Source organism: Lagopus leucura, unplaced genomic scaffold, assembly GCF_019238085.1.
Source record: "Lagopus leucura isolate 7727_CA_CO unplaced genomic scaffold, USGS_WTPT01 Super-Scaffold_100002, whole genome shotgun sequence".
NCBI classification, from domain to species: Eukaryota; Metazoa; Chordata; class Aves; order Galliformes; family Phasianidae; genus Lagopus; species Lagopus leucura.
In genome coordinates this window covers 5,536,444-5,554,285 of record NW_024962263.1, presented here as the reverse complement: position 1 = coordinate 5,554,285, position 17,842 = coordinate 5,536,444, and the positions used below count along the sequence as shown (strand labels likewise).

Sequence of the window (17,842 nt, the reverse complement as noted above, 5' to 3'; positions counted from 1 at the left end):
TCACTCCAAATGCTCCTTATCATTTGCATATTAATTTGAATACCATTACAGCCTTTTTTTTTTTTTTTTTTTTTCAATCGCTTCAAAATGGGAAAGCATCAGTGATTCTCTTCCTTTTTCAGCCTGGGAGTTTTTAGCTTTTCCCATTTAGAATTAAGAGCTTTCCGGAGCATTCATCACCCCTGACAGCTGCTAATGCCCCTCATCTCTGCACAGTCACTGTGCTAAAATATTTGGAGAAAGTTAACAGGACTATTTGTTTCTATTTTGGACTGTACCTGTCCTCCTTTCAGTTCATTAGTCTTTCTGTGACAATGGCTAGTTCCAGATGCCTATGGGAAAAGAGAAAAACCTCCACAGCAGAAAATTAATGCAAGGCAATGGGAATCAGCCGCTTCCTGTTGCAGGTAAGTACGCTGTAAACTCCCTTTCATAAGCCAACCAATCCATCTGAAAATTGACTTTGGTTTTTGTTCTCTCCTGATTCCTGTTAGGAATCTTGTTACAAGGACTGTTCTGTTGAGTAAAAACCTATTAATTAGAAATCCACACTTATTCATGGCCACATTATACCAAATATTCCTTTACCAGAAAAGTATTTCTAAGTGAAGCGTTATTTTTCTCCGCCAGCTATTCCATTCCTATCTTTAGTGGCCCTCCTCTGGACCCGCTCCAACAGCTCCACGTCCTTCCTGTGCTGGGGGCCCCAGGCCTGGATGCAGCACTGCAGATGGGGCCTCACAAGAGCCAAGCAGAGGGGGATGATCTCCTCCCTCTCCCTGCTGGCCATTCCTCTTTCAATGCAGCCCAGAACACAGTTGGCCTTCTGGGCTGCAAGCGCACACTGCTGGCTCATGGCCAGCTTCTCGTCTACCAGGACCCTCAAGTCCCTCTCTGCTGTGTCCCTGGGCTGCTCTCAAGGGGTTCTTCACCCAGTCTGTATAAACATGTGGGACTGTCCTGTCCCAAGTGCAATACCTCGCACTTGGCCTTGTTGAACCTCATTAGGTTCACATGGGCCCACTTCTCAACAACTATACCAAGCAACACAGTGGTTTTCAAGCAGCACAGTAGCTTCCAGCTCTTCCTGTTTGTTTCCCAAGCAGTGTGCATTGGTGTAGAGGCACTTCAGCTGGGCAGCTGGTCTTGTCACTCCCTGAAAGGATAACTCCCTAGTTCCGTCTAGGTATCTCTCTTGAATTTCCCCACTGCCTCCTCCCGTTGCCCCAGCAGTCTCTGTTTCATCATCACAGAGTTTTGTATGCACTGCAGTGTTTTCGGCACCTCTCAAAGCAGCGGGTCCTTCAAGGCCCCTTCCAGCACCCTGTCCCTCTAGACTAGTTATGCCTTTGCACGCCCTATCATGGGAAGGCTCGCTATCCCCCTGCTCCCCCGTCACACCTAGTTTAAAGCCCTCCCAGTGAGTCCCGCTAGCTTTACCCAAGGACCCTTCTCCCTCTTTGAGAAAGGCAAACCCAATCTGGTGCTCACAAACCCAGAACCATGGGGGCGAGTTGTCTGTCAAAAAACCCAAAGTTGTGGCAATGGCATCAGCCCCAAAGCCAGGTATTTAAAGAAGTGATCCTTTGCCTTGTTTCTGTGCAGTTACCCAATACAGGAGGCAAAGAAGGAAAGATGAGCCGCGCATTCAATTCCTTTAGCTGTCATCCCAAGACCCTGAAATCCCTCCCGGTAGCACTTGACCAACATGTAGCCACATCTCTTCCGCCATGTGCTGCACGTGTTTCTGAACGGGATGTCAGAGGAAGTGCTTTACTATGAGAGCGGTGAGCTGGTTCCAGCGGTGCTGGAACAGCTGCCCAGAGAGGTTGTGGATGCCCCGACCCTGGAGGTGTTCAAGGCCAGGTTGGATGGGGCCCTGGGCAGCCTGGGCTGGTATTAAATGGGGAGGTTGGTTGGTGGCTTTGCATGTGGCGGAGGGGGGATGGGGGGGGAGGGGTGGAGATTCATGATGCTTGAGGTCCCTTCCAACCCTGGCCACTCTGTGATTCTGTGACGGTAAGCACTGTGCCCGCGTCCGGCCCCAAGCACCCTGGGAGGCGTGACGCGGGACGAGCAGCAGGGCTCCATCCGTAACACCAAGCTCCACTCCGGAGACGGAAGCGGATCGACGGCCGCGGCGGAAGGGAGGTGCCCAGCCATGGCTTTCCGGTAGCGCCGGTGGATTCTCTCTCTTCGCTTGCCGCTGGGAGCGGGCGGCATGGCCGCGAGGCGGGCGCTGTTAGCGCTGCGGTCCCACGGCGCCCTCCCGCCCGCTTCCGCCTCACGTCACCGCCTCACGCCCGCCCGTCCGCGCGCGGTGGCCGCCATTAGCGGCGGCGCGGGGTGGGCGCGGCGCTGCGGGGAGAGCGGTGAGAGCGGGGAGCGGAAAGCGTGGTTTGGAGCGTTGATAAGCGGGACGCTTGTGCCCCTCGGTGGGGTCCTTCTGGGACGTGGGCGACCTGGGAGGTGTTTCGGAGCTGCGGCGGCGCTGCCGTCGGTTTTCGTGCTCGTAGAAGTTAGCAGTCAGATCCCTTGGGGTTTTCGAGGCAGTCGGTGCACGTCGCTGCAGGCTGCTGCGGTGAAGGTGCGCGTTGCTTCGTTACTGCGGCCAGTAGGAAGCTCCTGGAGAGCTCGCGTGTCGATTTCTTGTTATTTCGTTAAAATATGTCCAACCTTCCGCTTGTCTTTCTCAGGTGTGAGCAACTCCGTGCCTTCGTTTTTACGAAGCAAGGACAGCGTTTTCTTGCTGGGAAGTAGGAAGCTTTTTTTTGACACTCACGCCCTGGTGTGCCTCCTGGAAGGACATGGTAATTTGCTACGCAGTCCCTTGGGTTGGATCGTGGGTGGGTTCTTAGCTTGTTTGTTTTGTAATGCAATTGAACGTGGGCTGCTATGTAAAATGCAGCTCTTGGGATGGAGCGTAGAATGCAGTCTAAAATATTCCTTCTCTTACCCTAAAACATAAGGGAAGAGATCCTTCTGGATTCATGATGTGCCTTCACTACCTCAGTAACACTAAGAGGAAGGAACATGCAGCCAAATTGCTACTGGAAAGCAGAGATCCCAGTCACTTTCTCCTCCCGTGTAGTTTCAGTCTTCGTGTGTGTGCCAACCTAATCCTTAGGAAACTGCAGTGCCTTTGGCTCGATTAGCATTCTGAGACATTAGTTTAATGAGCTCACAGAGCAGTTGTGTGAGCACTAGGACATACATAGCAGCAGGAGGAAGGGTACCTTTTGGTGATGGCAAATGGTTAAATCAGCTCTGCTGTTGAATGTGACTCACTCTCAGGCCCCAAATCTGCTTTTTAACACTAACCTGCTACGTATTTGAAACTATGTTTTATGATAGTTCACCACGTACAGAGTTCAAAGTGTATTTTTATAAGGACTCAGGTGCTTGTAGGCCTAAAATCAGAGCTCTTCTCTGTTGGGAATTGCTGAGATGTGCCTGTCTCCTGTGGTACTACTTACAGTGTACTAAAAGTAGATATCTGCTCTTGAATGTCAGGGTTCTTACTCATAAAAATAACCACATGAGAGATGGCATTCCGTAGTGCTTTTAGAAAAAACTTTCAACATTTTTCTTGCTGATGCTGTAATAGTGCTATACTACAGACACAGCTATGTGTATTACAGGCATGATTTTGGATTGGAGGAATTTGGTTGTATTGCCTGTTGGTTGTGCTCTGCTAGTGCTAGATAGAAAGGAATATGTTTTACTACCTTTCGTTACTGACTGCTTTTTTAAAAAGCTTTGTTATTAATATTAGAAATTGTTCATCAGCTGTCCTGCAGTAAGTCTCTGAATGGGAAATGGCCTCAGGTTGCACTAGGGTAAGTTTAGGTTGGATATCAAGAAAAACTTATTTACAGCAAGGGTTGTTAAGCACTGCAATAGGCTGCCCAGGGAGGTGGTTGAGTCACCATCCCTGGACGTGTTTAAAAACCATTTGGATGTGGTGCTCAGGGACCTGATTTAGCAGAGGGTTGTTAGAGTGAGGGTAGGATGGTTAGGTTGTGGTTGGACTGGATGATCTTGAAGGTCTTTTCCAACCTGAGCGATTCTGTGATTCAATGAATATTGTGTTTTGTTGTGCTCAGGATTCACTACTCAGCAGTCGGAGGTGATTGTGTCTGCATTCGTGAAAATCGTGAACACCAACCTGGATATGATTTACAAGGACATGGTGACCAAAGTGCAGCAGGTTAGCTCAAAGAAGGGGGAAAGGTTAAAGACAGAAGAGATCTAGTGTGCCTGCTAATGAAGTGCACGTTGCTGTATTATTTACTGGTAGACAATGTTTAAAAACTTGAAAATGAACAGCTATCCATGTGTATCTACTGGCTATTGAGTTTTGTCTTGAAATTCACTTATCAAAGCATTGAGATGGATCTTGACACTTAGGAACTATGATCTGGTACAGTGTTCATTAATAGTTATTTGTTTGTTTCTTTGTTTCTTCCTAGCTTTATTGTAACCTGAATAGAATTCCTGAAAAGGCTCTTAGCAGTCATAGGAGATACTCTAGGCATGGGATTAACTAGTAACAGCCCCTATATTACTTTCTTCTCTAGTTTTACAGCAACGTTTTCCTCCTGAAGATTTCCTCCTGTAATTTACCATTCTGTTGTGTATTCTGTTTCTAAATTTATCTTTCTGTCATAGTGACATTCATACTGTATTAGAATTGAGCAACACTTCTTTGCATTGCTTTTAGTGTGTGGTTAGTGTAGTTGTATATACTGATAATGCACAGGAACGGTATGTTTTAGATACTGATATTGTGAGTTGTCTGTTTCCTTTGATGCATATGTTGTTCAAGGTATACTCTTAAGTCCACTCACACACACACACGCACACACAAACACACATATATGTAATATATATGTAAATCAGTGAGAGGAACTGAAGAAAACTTGCTTGAAAGTGGGCTGATAATTCTGAACAGCTGGAGATCCATCCTGGTTACCAGAAAATTAGGTGGACTTGAACTGAATTTGTGAGAGAATGGCTGTTTTGTTTTTGGGAGGGAGCCCTTTGTCAGGTTGTACACAGGCAGATCTATCTAAGCAAGCAGACATGAAAGTATTGAATATTTTAGGCACATCTGACTCCAGAAATGAAATTGAAATTCAGAGTGAGACACAACTTGCTCTATATGGAACTTAAGCATCTTTTGAACGTGATTCACAGTATCTAGTATGTTGGCATTGCCAGACACATAAGTGTGTCAAGTAGGCCATGCTAATGGGAAGCAGTAAGTGAAGTACTTAGACTGCTTTGTGAGGCTGGGATTCACAAGCCCCAAGACATTTTCCAAACAAACGATTCAAATAATTTTGTAATAGCTAAGTTGCCATCTTAATGTGAGAATCTGTCATCTTAATGTGAGAGAACTGTAGCTGCTGGCTTCATACTATAATAGTCTTGACAGAACCACAGAATGGCCAGGGTTGGGAGGGACCTCAAGCATCATGAATCTCCACCCCTCCCTGCCTCATGCAGGGCCACCAACCTCCCCATTTAATACCAGCCCAGGCTGCCCAAGGCCCCATCCAACCTGACCTTGAACACCTCCAGGGTCGGGGCATCCACAACCTCTCTGGGCAGCTGTTCCAGCACCTCACCACTCTCTGTGTAAAGAACAGTGGGGCTGCTCATTAAGTAGTGGATTTTGCATCACCTTCTGTATGGGGAGGCTTCAGTCCATCTTTTCTAACTCTTAGATTCCAGGAAAGGCAGATGCAAGAGCACTCCCTTCTCCTGTGCTGAATTTCTTCTGCACTGTATCAGAGAATGCATTGTTTAAGAGCCCTTTCTCCCACTGTGTGTAACAATAAGCAGTTGTTGGCATCTGTACCTCCTCGTATTCCCAGATTTTTGAAATGAAAGTAGATATATTTTTTTTCCCCTTTTTCTGTGACTGTGCTAAATATGACCCTCAGGTGATTTTCTGTCATTGAAGTTCAACTGTGTAAGTTTATATGGCATGCTCAGGAGGTGTGTATTGACCTGAACTCTGGGTAACATGGTAAATGTGTGCTTTGTTATAGTCTTTGTGTGGTCAAGGGCTTGTACTAAAAGAGAATGAAGAACTGAAAGAGAATTTGGAAAACTGTGAATGTAGTTATTGCCATTAGGCCATAATTGGATAGGTAAGAGATAAATAAAAGCCTTGAAAAATGCATGTACATGTTGTATATGTATAGAAATGAGAAAGAGATGGAAAATGGAAGAAATCCTTTTGATGAGTTCGGTGAAGAGGAGAGAGAATGAAAATAAGCTGAACACATAGGGAGTAAGAAAGGAGATATCCATGGCAGTATCTTTTAGTAGATCTTCTGTGATATTTCCAGCACGTTGACCCACTGCTTTTTTTTTTTTTTTTTTTACAGTCAGGTAGCCTAACATGGCATTTCCAGATGCCACGTAGTGCTGTAAATTAGAATATCATTACTTGACAAAAACCAAGTTGCAGTGTCAGATTTGTAATGGTGTTAATCCAGAATCAAAAGCAAGGATCTGCTTATTCGTGGGAGGCGTTTAGAGGGGAATCCCTGTTTGCATGTGGATAGAGTAGCATCTAAAGCAGTATGGGCAGACCTTTCTGTCCTCCAAAATGGAGGGGGATGCTTGTCTGTCTTCTGGTAGCTCACTTCTGTCAGACTGAGAGTAGTGGTTAAAAGTGTAAGTGTAGTGCATGCTTCTGCTTAGCTGAATAGAAAAGTGGAGTGAGCTCTCTTCCACAGGAAGGTGGAAAAAGAAGAAATTACAGGAATAGGGTAGCACTGGGGAGTCTTGGTGTGACTGGCTTTCCTCATTTAGCACAGGGGCATCTTTTCTCCCCAATGCCTTTGCTGGGTTAAGAATTTGAAGACTTAGAAGAAACCAGATCCTAGGCTATTACTTTAATTATTCTGATCTGTGTTAGCACTGCTGATTTTTTTTCCCCCAAACATTACTAACAGTTCAGCACAACTTGTTTTGTCACTTCCTCTTAATTTATCTCACCTTCTTTGAAACTAAGATAGTCAATCTTAAATTGCCAGATTAAAGATTTAGGGGTTTAGCCTGTTGTATTTGTATGTGCAGATGAGAAAAAGCATTATGGTTATATGTTCTGAGGCTTGTCTTCTATTTTTTCTAGGAGATTGCTCTTCAACAAATAATGTCCCATATTGGTGGATTGAAAAAGGACATGATTATATTGGAAAAAAGTGAGTTTTCAGCACTTCGGTCAGAAAACGAGGTAAAAAAGTGTTTTGTGTCCAAGGGGTTGACTTGGGTGCTAATATGGGTTAACACCAACTTAATAATCTCACGAAGGGGCAGAATGCACCCTCAGCAAGGTGATACAAAGCTGGGAGGAGTTGCTGACCCAAAGACTGTTGATGTCCCTCCATCCAGATGGAAGCTGGGAAAATAGGCTGTTAGGAACCTTGTGAAGTTTGGCAAAAACTTCAATCATCCTGATCACACACGAGGTAAAAAATAAAACAATGAGGAGGGAAGAAACTGCTGAACTGTAGGGCATAAATTGTTGATGCAGCTGTTGCTCTTCTGTGTTCCGATAATTTTCATACATTAGAATTAATAGAAAGTGCTACAGCTATTCTTATTTCATACGTCTTTCGAAAGAAATAGTGAGAGAATAATTTAGCTTGGAAGGGACTGCCAGAAACCATTAAGGGAGTTGCTGGCTGTGTTTTGATTACCATTTAGCAATTTCTTTTTAAGGCTAAACAAGCACACTGCTTGCTGTCTTGCACGCTCTTTCTCTTTTCACTCTCCACTCCTATGCCACTTGCTGCAGTCTCCCATCATCTTGGTGGCTCTCCATTGAGCTTGTTCCAGTATGCCAACATTTGTCTTGTATGGAGAAGCCTAAAGCTGGACACAACTTTTCTGATGTAAGCTCACAAATGCTAAGCACGAGGGAGCAATCAGTTACTTTTGGCTGTGTTTGCTCTTGCTAATACCATCCTGTGCATTTGGCCACCTGTAGTGCTGTGGGACAGTGCTAGCTTCTGTCTTGTGCTGTTGTTTGGAAATATGCAGTACTGATTGAGTACACACATGTACAGGTGGGTCTGTCTACAAACATACTCAGGATATAAATGAAGTTAAACCACATTCATTCTGCCTTCTGTTGTGGCTTAACCTGGCAGGTGGCTGAGCACTGCACTGTCATCCACTCATTCCACCATCCCTTCCCAGTGGGATGTGGGAGAGAATTAAAAAATGATAATAAAATAGAACCTATGGATTGAGATAAAACTATTTACCAAAGTAGGAAAAGGAAAATAGTTATGTCTGTATAACAGATATAACAAGTGATGCACAAGGAATTGCTCACCACCCCCTGACTGATGACCAGCTAGCCTCCCAAGCAATGGTAGAGAAAGAGAGAAGAACTCCCTTCAGTACTCCTTCTGCTTGATATCCTATGGTGTGGAGTATCCCTTTGGTCAGTTTAATTCAACTGTCTTAATTCTGTTCCTTCCCAGCTCCCTGGGCCCTTTGCTGAAAGTGGTCTTGGCTCTGTACTACACTGCTTAGCAGGCAACTATAAATAGCAGTGTGTTATCAGCATTGTTTTTCTCCTAGAACTAAAACATAGCATCATATCAGAAGCTCTGAAGAAAAACAATTCCATCCCAGCTGAAACTAAGACACCTTCCTTTCACAGTATGGATTATAATCATTGCTACTGATCATACCAATTGGTTCGTATGTCTAGGTTGCCAGTTTTTGTGTACAATACTAAAGTGTACATTTTTTCTGCTCTCCCAGAAAATAAAACTGGAACTCCAGCAGATAAAGAAGCAAGTCATGGTAAGATACTGTACCAACATAATCAAGAATTAAGGCCTGTCTTATTTGCTTAAAAAAAAAAAAATGTTGCTGTTGTGATTTTATTGTAAAGGTTGTGTTTGATTGTTGTAATTGAAATTGATGGGGTAGAATGGGCTGCAACGAAGTCGATTTCACACACAATTTATGATGACAGAACTGTAAACTTATTGCGTTTACACAAAGTACTGAATTAAAATGTAACTGTCCAGAATTTAAAACAGACTTAGCCAGTAAATTTGGGACCATTGGTTTGGTCCCACTTGTTTGTTAGCAAATGACCTTAGCAAGAAAAAATAATTTGTGGAGGAAACTCTTGTTAATGATCTGCAGGTCTTTCTTAGGTTTAATAATCAGTGCTGTGTTTCTGCTCTTTGTAGTTTGCTTCTCCTGACTAACTAACAGTCAAAATACCTTTCTCTCATGAAGATGATTTCAAAACCTGTTACTTAGATGAATGTGTAGCTTTTATGCAGATAGAAATTCTTGCAAGAATGATTAAGATTGGAAACTGTTTTGTTATGAAGTGCTTAATGCACAGTGGCTTTCAGAATACTCTTTCTAAAATACATTCAGCATCTGATTTTTGTCTTGTAACTTATTTTATTGTTTCACTTGCATATAAATGAGTCAGCATATTCACTGGTAGGACATGAAGGATCTGAGGTTAGGTGTCTTTAAATTTAACTTCTTACTGTAATGTAAAGATAAAATTATAATTGTAATAATTTTGCTCATGCTTTTTTTTTTCTGAAGGACAAAATGACAATGTTGTAAAGGCTTCAAAATATTTTCATTAAATGGTAACGTTGTGCTGCAATGGCATCTAATTACAACACAGTTAAAGTTCAAAAATCCTAGCATAGAAATTGAATGTCATTATTATTTGTAGAAACTTAATGAAGTCTTGTCTAGCTGATATTGGTCTACTTGAGAGATGTTTACTTGTTTTTAACTGCAGAATATCCCAGAACATCATCAATCTTTTGATTCTCCCACACACTCATCTGATCAGCAGTTTGTCTTATGACAAAGTGTCATCTGGCTAGAATTCCTGCTGGGAAGTTAATATAAAATGGCAGTTGTCACTAAGCAAAGTAGGGGTCGCTTAGGGTTATCCATGAAGCAAAATACTTAGTGGTAGTTTCAAGTTATGTGTTTAAAAATAATAAACATTTTCTGTCTTCTTAGTTGTCAGTGGTTCTTTTCTGAGAGCCTGGATGCAGTCTTCAGAAACAGATTTCCTTTTAAATTTTAAAGTTGCAAACTGTTTTTCAAGTATGTTGAGTATCAAGATTCCTTCATACAAGTCCAGTTTACAAGTGTGCATGGGCAAGGAGTTCTAAAAGTGGTGAGCCATGGGTTTATGAAACGCTCCCAGAATTTGTAGAAGGTTGTGTTCTTCTTCATCGACTCTTGCTTTGAGTGTTCTGGTGTAAAAGTAGTTGTTAGTTTTTGATTTGTCCCAGTGAGAATGAACTCATCCTACAGAACACGAGTGGAAGGGCAGGAACACTTGTACTCTGGAAATTTATGCACATTGTGTCTTTAGAATCCAGTTCCTCTCTAATTAAAAAGAGGCGCAGTATTTTGGCTGACTTTTTTTGCTTACAATTAAATAGAAATTCTTGTTCACCACTTTCTCATTTGTGTTCCCATAAGGATGAAATTACCAAAGTTCGTGCAGATAACAAACTAAACCTAAACCTAGAGAAGAGCAGAGTAAAAGAACTGGTAAGTTCTGATTGCTTTCTTCTGGAAACATCTAAACATTGAATAATCTCCAAATTTGGATAAGAACATCAGTTTAATATTAGTCTGTGGTGTTATTCCTTTTCAAGATGCTATTAATCTCAATTACTCATCCTTATGCTGCTGTGGTACAAGGTACTGTGGGGTTTTTTTGTGTGTCTGTCTCTTGATATTGTTTCCATATCGGTATTAACGTACTACAGTTAAATATTCTGACTAGCTGCCTTGAGATTTTCTGTATTGTTGGCACAGCTCTATTTTCTCATTGAGTTAAGTACAAACATGTCATTATCTTGCCATTATTGAGGATGTTTCCTTTCCCTATAGCAAGAGGCTTCAGTGTGGCTAGTTTGTCAGGCAGTGCCTGTTGTGAAAGTCATTGTGATGATACTGATTCTGATACTGATTCTAATTGTTTTTGACTTGAAATATCTGGCAGAACCGAGCGGACAAGCTTTTCAATTAGATTAACATACATGAAAAATCAGAAGATAGGGTTGTTTGTTTTTTTTTCATTAGGTGGAGCACTCTAAATAGAAGTCTGGTTTTAGATCTTTTTTGAAAGTTTTTAGGAACTTGAATTGCATCATCAAAATGGACAGATATTTTAGTGACATCTTACTGCAAATTTTGTTTGTAACTCAGTCTTTTTATCACAGGTAGGTAATGAAGGAGTAATATTTACTTGCAATCTCGACAGAAAGAACCGTTTGGATATAAGGCATTTTTTGGTGTGTGTTTGAAGTGCTGAAGGACATTATCTTAATTTGCCAGCACTCACGTCAGCCATTTCTAGTGTTTCAAACTCTTCAGTGCTTTATCTTTTAATAAGTCTGTTCCATTTTACTTTTCCTGGAGAAGTCTTCATTAGCTAAAGCAGACCTGCTTATGCCCTGATGTATATCTGCAGTGATACAGATTGAATTGGAAAATCTTGAAGCATGGAACAAATTTTCACTTATATTCACGTGCCTTAAGTTTGCTGTTTAAAAACATCAAGATGCATCTGGCAGAACTACATTTTCTCTGCTTTGCAAAAACCCATGGATTTAAGGGGAAATCTCCCAGTTTAATTTTGGTGGGGGGGGGGGAAGGGGGGGGTTAACTTTTCCTCTTCTTATGTGCTTATGTTATTACAGACATGTCTTGGTCTTTTGTAACAGAAGGATTGTTTATTGTTTATTTTAAATGTAATGCCACATTTGATAGTGATAATCAGTTTATTAATGTGGGGTCCCATTTACACAGAATCATAGAACAGCTTGGATTAGAAGAGACTTTTTAAAGGCCATCCTGCTGGTTGCCACCCATCAGGCTGCCCAGAAGCCCATTCAGTTGGCCTTGAAGACTTCCAGGGATGGGGCATTGCTAGGTTAAACTTGACCTCAAACATGACTTAAAAATTGTATTGTATTGTTACCTTAACGCTTTGAAGAATTTTACTTTGAGGCAATATATGCTACTGATTTTTTTTGTCCTTGTCATCAATTTGCAGAATTTAGCAACACATGCTTTATTAATTATAGGCATCTTATTGTTTGTCTCTTCTATTTTTTTTTTTCTATGTAGCCTTGTGCTGTTTATTAATTGGATCTTTGGATCTAATAGAAGTTTGAATAGTGTTCTGGGTAATTACAAGAGAGTTTTTCAATGCTGAGGCATTTATGTAGATTAATCTGAGTTTGATATCAAAGTGGAATAAGCCTCTAGACTGGAAGGAAAAAAAAAAAGAAGCAACTTTCCACATGGGAATGTCAGTAGCTGAGGTTATCACTGTGTGACTGAGGATTCTGTGATGGGAGCCTGATGACCTTAATACTCTGCACTATAGACTGATGGCTTAGCAGCTGTCCTAGGAGTAATTGAATTGCTCAGTAGTGGGTAGGAACCATTACATATGTCAAATAATGCCAGTTCATGAGTCAGAAAGGTATGCCTGCCTTAAATGTATGCTTCTTGAATCTGGATTTACCTTTCCTTGAATCCAGGTAACTACAGTTCATAAGTAACCCAGGACTTCTGACTTGCAGTATTTTCTTTCAGGTGACTCTGACCCAGTGACTTAACATGAGATACAAATGCTCCGTGTTTACCAAATACAGCATTTTGTGGTGTTCCTCAACTACCATCCTGACCATTTCAAAATTTTGAATAGAGAGTGCCTGTAACGCTGGTGAAACATCTTTGGTAGCTGAGTTTGCTCTGATAACTTAAAAACTGCTCCCCTTACTGAAGAAAGAGGATGGTTCAGTCTTGGTGTCTGTGTTCTCTGAGTTAGTTATCTGTCTCATTTGCCCTTCAGAGTCACAGGCCTTTGGCAGAAGTGCAAATCTGCCAACTCTTCTGCCATCTGCTTTTTAGTGTATATATATATATATATTGTTCCAGTGTGAGCTGAACACCTGTCTGCATTCAGCTGTCCAATGACAGCAGTCACCTTGCAATAGTATCTTTCAGGTGTTGTCAGACAATGTGGGTGTTCAGGTTCAGTTTTGTAGAAAACTGGGAAGCAGAGAACAGAAAAGGAATCGTGCTTTGGGAAAAGCCTTGAAGACAATATCCTATTTATCTGTCTGTTGTTTGTTTTTCCCTTCCAGTATTCACTTAATGAAAGAAAACTACTTGAAATGAGGACAGAAATAGTGGAACTGGTAAGAACTTGGTAGCTTGTTGTTATATACCAAAGCTTTTTTACTTGTGTTACAGAGCTGGTGCTCTTTTTTGAAGCTGCTCATGCTCTGAGACCCTTCAATGTACAAAATGTCATTGAGATTTATTATTTTTCTGTGTATTTCCATGGTGGTACAAACAAATGAAGTGTCTACAGAATAAAAAGGCTCATGTATATTATTAGGTCTACACACACATGTAACCTGTTCAGTGGGCTATTTTCTTTTAAATCAGTGACTTTTTCCATCTTCATTGGAACTGAAACCAATATCTTGATTGATTTGAGTTCATTTTAAAGGAGGCTTTTACTAAAGAATTCCTCTTAATTTTGCTTGATTTCTGTACTGTAGAAAATTAGTCACAGGAGGACCTTTAGCCATAAATCATTAACTGATTACAATGTGTCAGTAGTGCTGGTTTGAAAATAGCAGCAGCAGAGCAGCTGTTGTTCTGAGTTTACAAGCTTGAGCTTTCAGCCCTTTCTGAGTAACAATTTAATCCCTTTTTTTTTTCCTATGAAGTCCTGTCTTCTGTCATAATCAGATTCTGGCTGTCATTCTTTAGTGTTTTTGTAGTAGAATTCACTGCAAGATGAAGACGCATTTTTTTACATCAAAAGACCTACTCTGATATTTCTAAGGAGCCATAAATTGTCATGCTCTTCCAGTATGTTTCTGTCATGAGTGTCTTCTAGACTTCTCAACAGCTATTATAATTGAGATGTGACTTGAACATCTGTGGGCCAGATGACACATTAAAGTGAGTGATTATGCTGCTAGATTGAGATAAGACCATGTTCTAGATTACATCTTAGTGAACGTGTAATGAAAATTTACTGTGTTCAGTTCCTTAGATAGGTAAGCAAGGAACAAACTTGTTTGCTTTGAGTGCAAATTACTTCATTAACACACATTTAAGGAAGAGTTGGAAGTACAGCTTAGAGGAATGGGTTACATTTCTAAATAAACGTGGAACTGTTCAAATTGTAAGCCTGTTCTGTTTTCTAGCACGCACAACAAGATCGAGCTCTGACCCAAACAGACAGAAAAATAGACACAGAAGTTGCTGATCTGAAAACAATGCTGGAATCACACAAACTCGACAATATTAAGTACTTAGCAGGTAAGGCATCTGGTGGTGGACCTGCTAAACTGCACAGTGTTTTTGCAAGTTGTCCATTGACTGTATTCATGAAGGCCCTGGCTCAAAGAAATTCTGAGTACTTTAAGCAGTCTCAGTCGATATCAGCAGCATTGTTACCAGAGAAAGTTTTCTGTAATTTGCAGCTGTGTTTTGCAGGGACTATGCCTGTATGCTCTTTCCATTCTTCGTATTGCAGTCGTGTGTGAGAAATCTAAAAGATTGGCTGTCAGTAAGAGTGAAAGGCTCCATCTGTGCCCAGCTTAATTTATAAGAGCAGCCTGCGTTTATCTGTCTGATTGAGCTCTGTCTACAAAGTCGAATGCTTCTGTTTTTCTGGGTGTTCAATTATCAAATTCTTCAAATACTTATTTTTCACATATATGCATTAGGAACAAATAAGTTATTGCTCTTGTTTCTAGGAGAAATGTCAAAGTATTAAAGTTATCGAAGTCTGTAGCGCTATTAAATGAACAGGAGAAGTTATTCTTTTGTTTTAGGCTTCTTGATTATTCTTCCACAGCAGGTTTTGTCACGAGTAATTCTACAGTGCTGTACTATAGGGATATGCTTTACAGAGAGCCATTACTGACAAATAAAAGGCAACTTACTAAAGTGAGAGGAAGTTCTTTTCCCCATCATCCCTACTATCGTGGAGGCAAAATATGTTTGCTTGAATTGCTTCCATTGCAAACAGTGGCAAAAATCTTCTGTGTGTATATCTAGAAACCAAGAGTTGATTACATTCACCAGAAATAATAAAAAACCCCACAAAACACAAATTGATCAGCTATAATAAAGTAGTTTGCATTTATTTTTTTGAATACCTGATTGTGATTTAATAACCCTGTTATCCCTCATTTTACAACTGTAACTTGCCATTTTGATCTTTTTTCGAATGGTAAGCAGCTAAGGTGTTGTTTGTTTTTGTGTTTTTTTTTGTCCAACCTTTTGATAGTCTTCCAGTCCAGTTCCTGCACATTCCTTTTCCCTCCTTCTTTGTCATTTCTGTGTCCCTCTGCCTTGAAATTGTTTGTGTTTTGTAAATGAAAAAGCTTACTTTCTTATATGGGGAAGAAGTGGTGATTATATCTTTAGCAGTGCAGTGATATTCTGAATTCTTCTGAGTTCTGTAGATACATTCCAAGAGCTAATGATTTCTTATCTGTCTTCTCCACTTCTATTTTCTTTCAGGTTCAGTATTTACATGCCTTACTGTAGCACTGGGATTTTATCGTTTATGGATGTAATAAAGCCTCACTTTAGAGGGACTTCTACTGTCTTGTTTTCTGAAAATGGAAAAAAAATTATTTGCTTGAACTTCAACCAAATCTTGAATGTGTTATTTATTTTTTTGTGAAGAAGACTGTATTGAGAATGTAACCAAAGACGTGCCTGGAAACAAACTGTACATATGTCATGCCCAATTTGAACCTTACCTCTGATCAAAGCACTTGTGCTGTTTTCCTTCGTTCTGAACTGCAGTATGCCTTGCTGTTGCAAAGTGCCATATAAGCAAAGACTGACATTCATACCAATTGTATGGAGCTGCATGCACTAGGAATTACCTTTTGTTGTCTGTTCAGATGTGCTTACCAGAGTCAGTTGCATCTGTTGGACTGGAGTTGTGATTATTAGTATAAAACTGAAACTAAATGTTTTGTGGCTTGGAAGCACTCTTGTTTAAGTAGGATTTGTGTTAACTGAATCATGCTTGCTTCTCTCCTTCTAACACTTGATCATACAGTTACTATGATCGAATATGTCTTGCCATTTTTATAACAGTACAGTCATCAGCTTCTTTTTTCAGATGACCATTGAATCAATCATCTTTCGTGAGTACTGTGTAATGGTAGCAGTGTTTGCTGCTAGTTCTGCTTTTAATCTGTCTGTAGGTTTTTTACTAACTCACCTTTTTATACATAAGTTTCTGATACTCATTCCATATGCTAATTTTTAACTTAACCACTTAACTGGGAGTTTGAAATGCTGTAAAATACACTGGTTTTACTTTATGGCTCAACTATACAAACTCTCTGTGGTGCTGCTTCCTTGTTGGAAAGGAATTGGTGCTTCTGGAAAGGATATTTCTTTAGAGGGTGGTTCTGAAGCAGTATCATACATGAGGGAACTGCAGTTTTGTCTGTCTTGTGTTTGTTTTCTTGTCTTATTAAAAAAAATCCTACTGGTACTTCAAATGTGGAACTTGGATAGTGATATAATGATGAAAGTGGTAATGGAGATCTGTAAGGATATTTAAACTCACAGCTTGTGAACTAGCAAATGCAAATGAAAACACCCTGTGTATCCAGGTACATATACCCATCATTCTTTCATTCAGGAAGTAACAGGTTTAGTAACAGTCATCTGTGTTCCTCCATGTAAGGGAAATATTGTAAATATTGAAATATAGGAAAAGAGAATGACCTATGCACTGGTAATAAATGCTGTCTGCCTTTGTTTAATGAAAGTAAAGCTGTCTGGTTACCTTGTGTCTGTGTCATAAAAGCTATTTAACTTCTTTGGTGGTTGCCAATGCAGACTGATTTGAGGACAAGCAGATGTACGACTGTGGATGCAAACTTGAAATAAAGAATTTCATATATTTCATAGAATTATGATGTTTTCATTATAAGTACAACTCTTTCAATTAATCTGAATGTAATTACTTTAAGGTAAGTCGTTGTTCATGAGACTGAAAGCTAAAACTGAAAGCAAAGTCAGCAGCCACTAGAACACTCCAAAGAGGAAGGAGCAGCCAGTAGAGATTATTAATTAGCAATAATAGTTTCCCTGTGCTAATTTTAACAGCTCCTCAAAATTGAATGAATCTGTACTGGAGTTCTTCACTTTCTTGTTGGCTTTTTTTTAATTATTATTATTATTATTATTATTATTATTATTATTAAGAAAATATTTTTTGTACACTTTGAGCTTCACTATTTGAGAAAGTATAATTTAATGTTTGGAATTATCTCAGTGTTGATTCCCGTCTTTCCAGAGTACAGAGGCCTATATATGTCTGTGTAATCAGTGCATCTTTACCTGCACGCTCAAGCATCCGATAATAATTGCTGAATTAATTCTTTAAAAATAATTTTAAATGCAATGTGTGTTTGGCTGAAAACAGACCTCTATGCAAACAGGCTGCTTTTGGGGGTCAAGTGGAGGGAGGATGTGAAAGATTACAGAATAGCATTGTCCTGGAATTAGCAAAGCATGTAAAAGCACAGTCTTTGGTGTGTTCTGAACAGGGAATAACATTTATGCTTTCATTCTCCTGAATTACATACTAATAGGAAAGAATTAGTATCTCCTAGCCTATAAAGTCTTCAAGTGTGATGTAAAAAAGCTGCCTCTTTTGTATGAGGATAGGTGTTCTCTGATCTCTTCCTCTGATTTTAAAGATCAGCTTAGCAGT

General features: G+C 40.4%; 1 protein-coding gene across 1 annotated transcript; it reads left to right on the top strand.

The window, feature by feature from the left end:
- Window positions 1–2,221: 2,221 nt before the first annotated feature.
- Window positions 2,222–17,026, top strand: MCUR1 (mitochondrial calcium uniporter regulator 1). The gene is made up of 9 exons (XM_042869791.1): window positions 2,222–2,372; window positions 2,697–2,810; window positions 4,107–4,210; window positions 7,154–7,255; window positions 8,800–8,841; window positions 10,522–10,593; window positions 13,209–13,262; window positions 14,289–14,403; window positions 15,616–17,026. The coding sequence occupies exons 1-9, from the start codon at window positions 2,222–2,224 to the stop codon at window positions 15,669–15,671; spliced, it is 810 nt and encodes a 269-aa protein (XP_042725725.1). The 3' UTR covers window positions 15,672–17,026.
- Window positions 17,027–17,842: the final 816 nt, after the last annotated feature.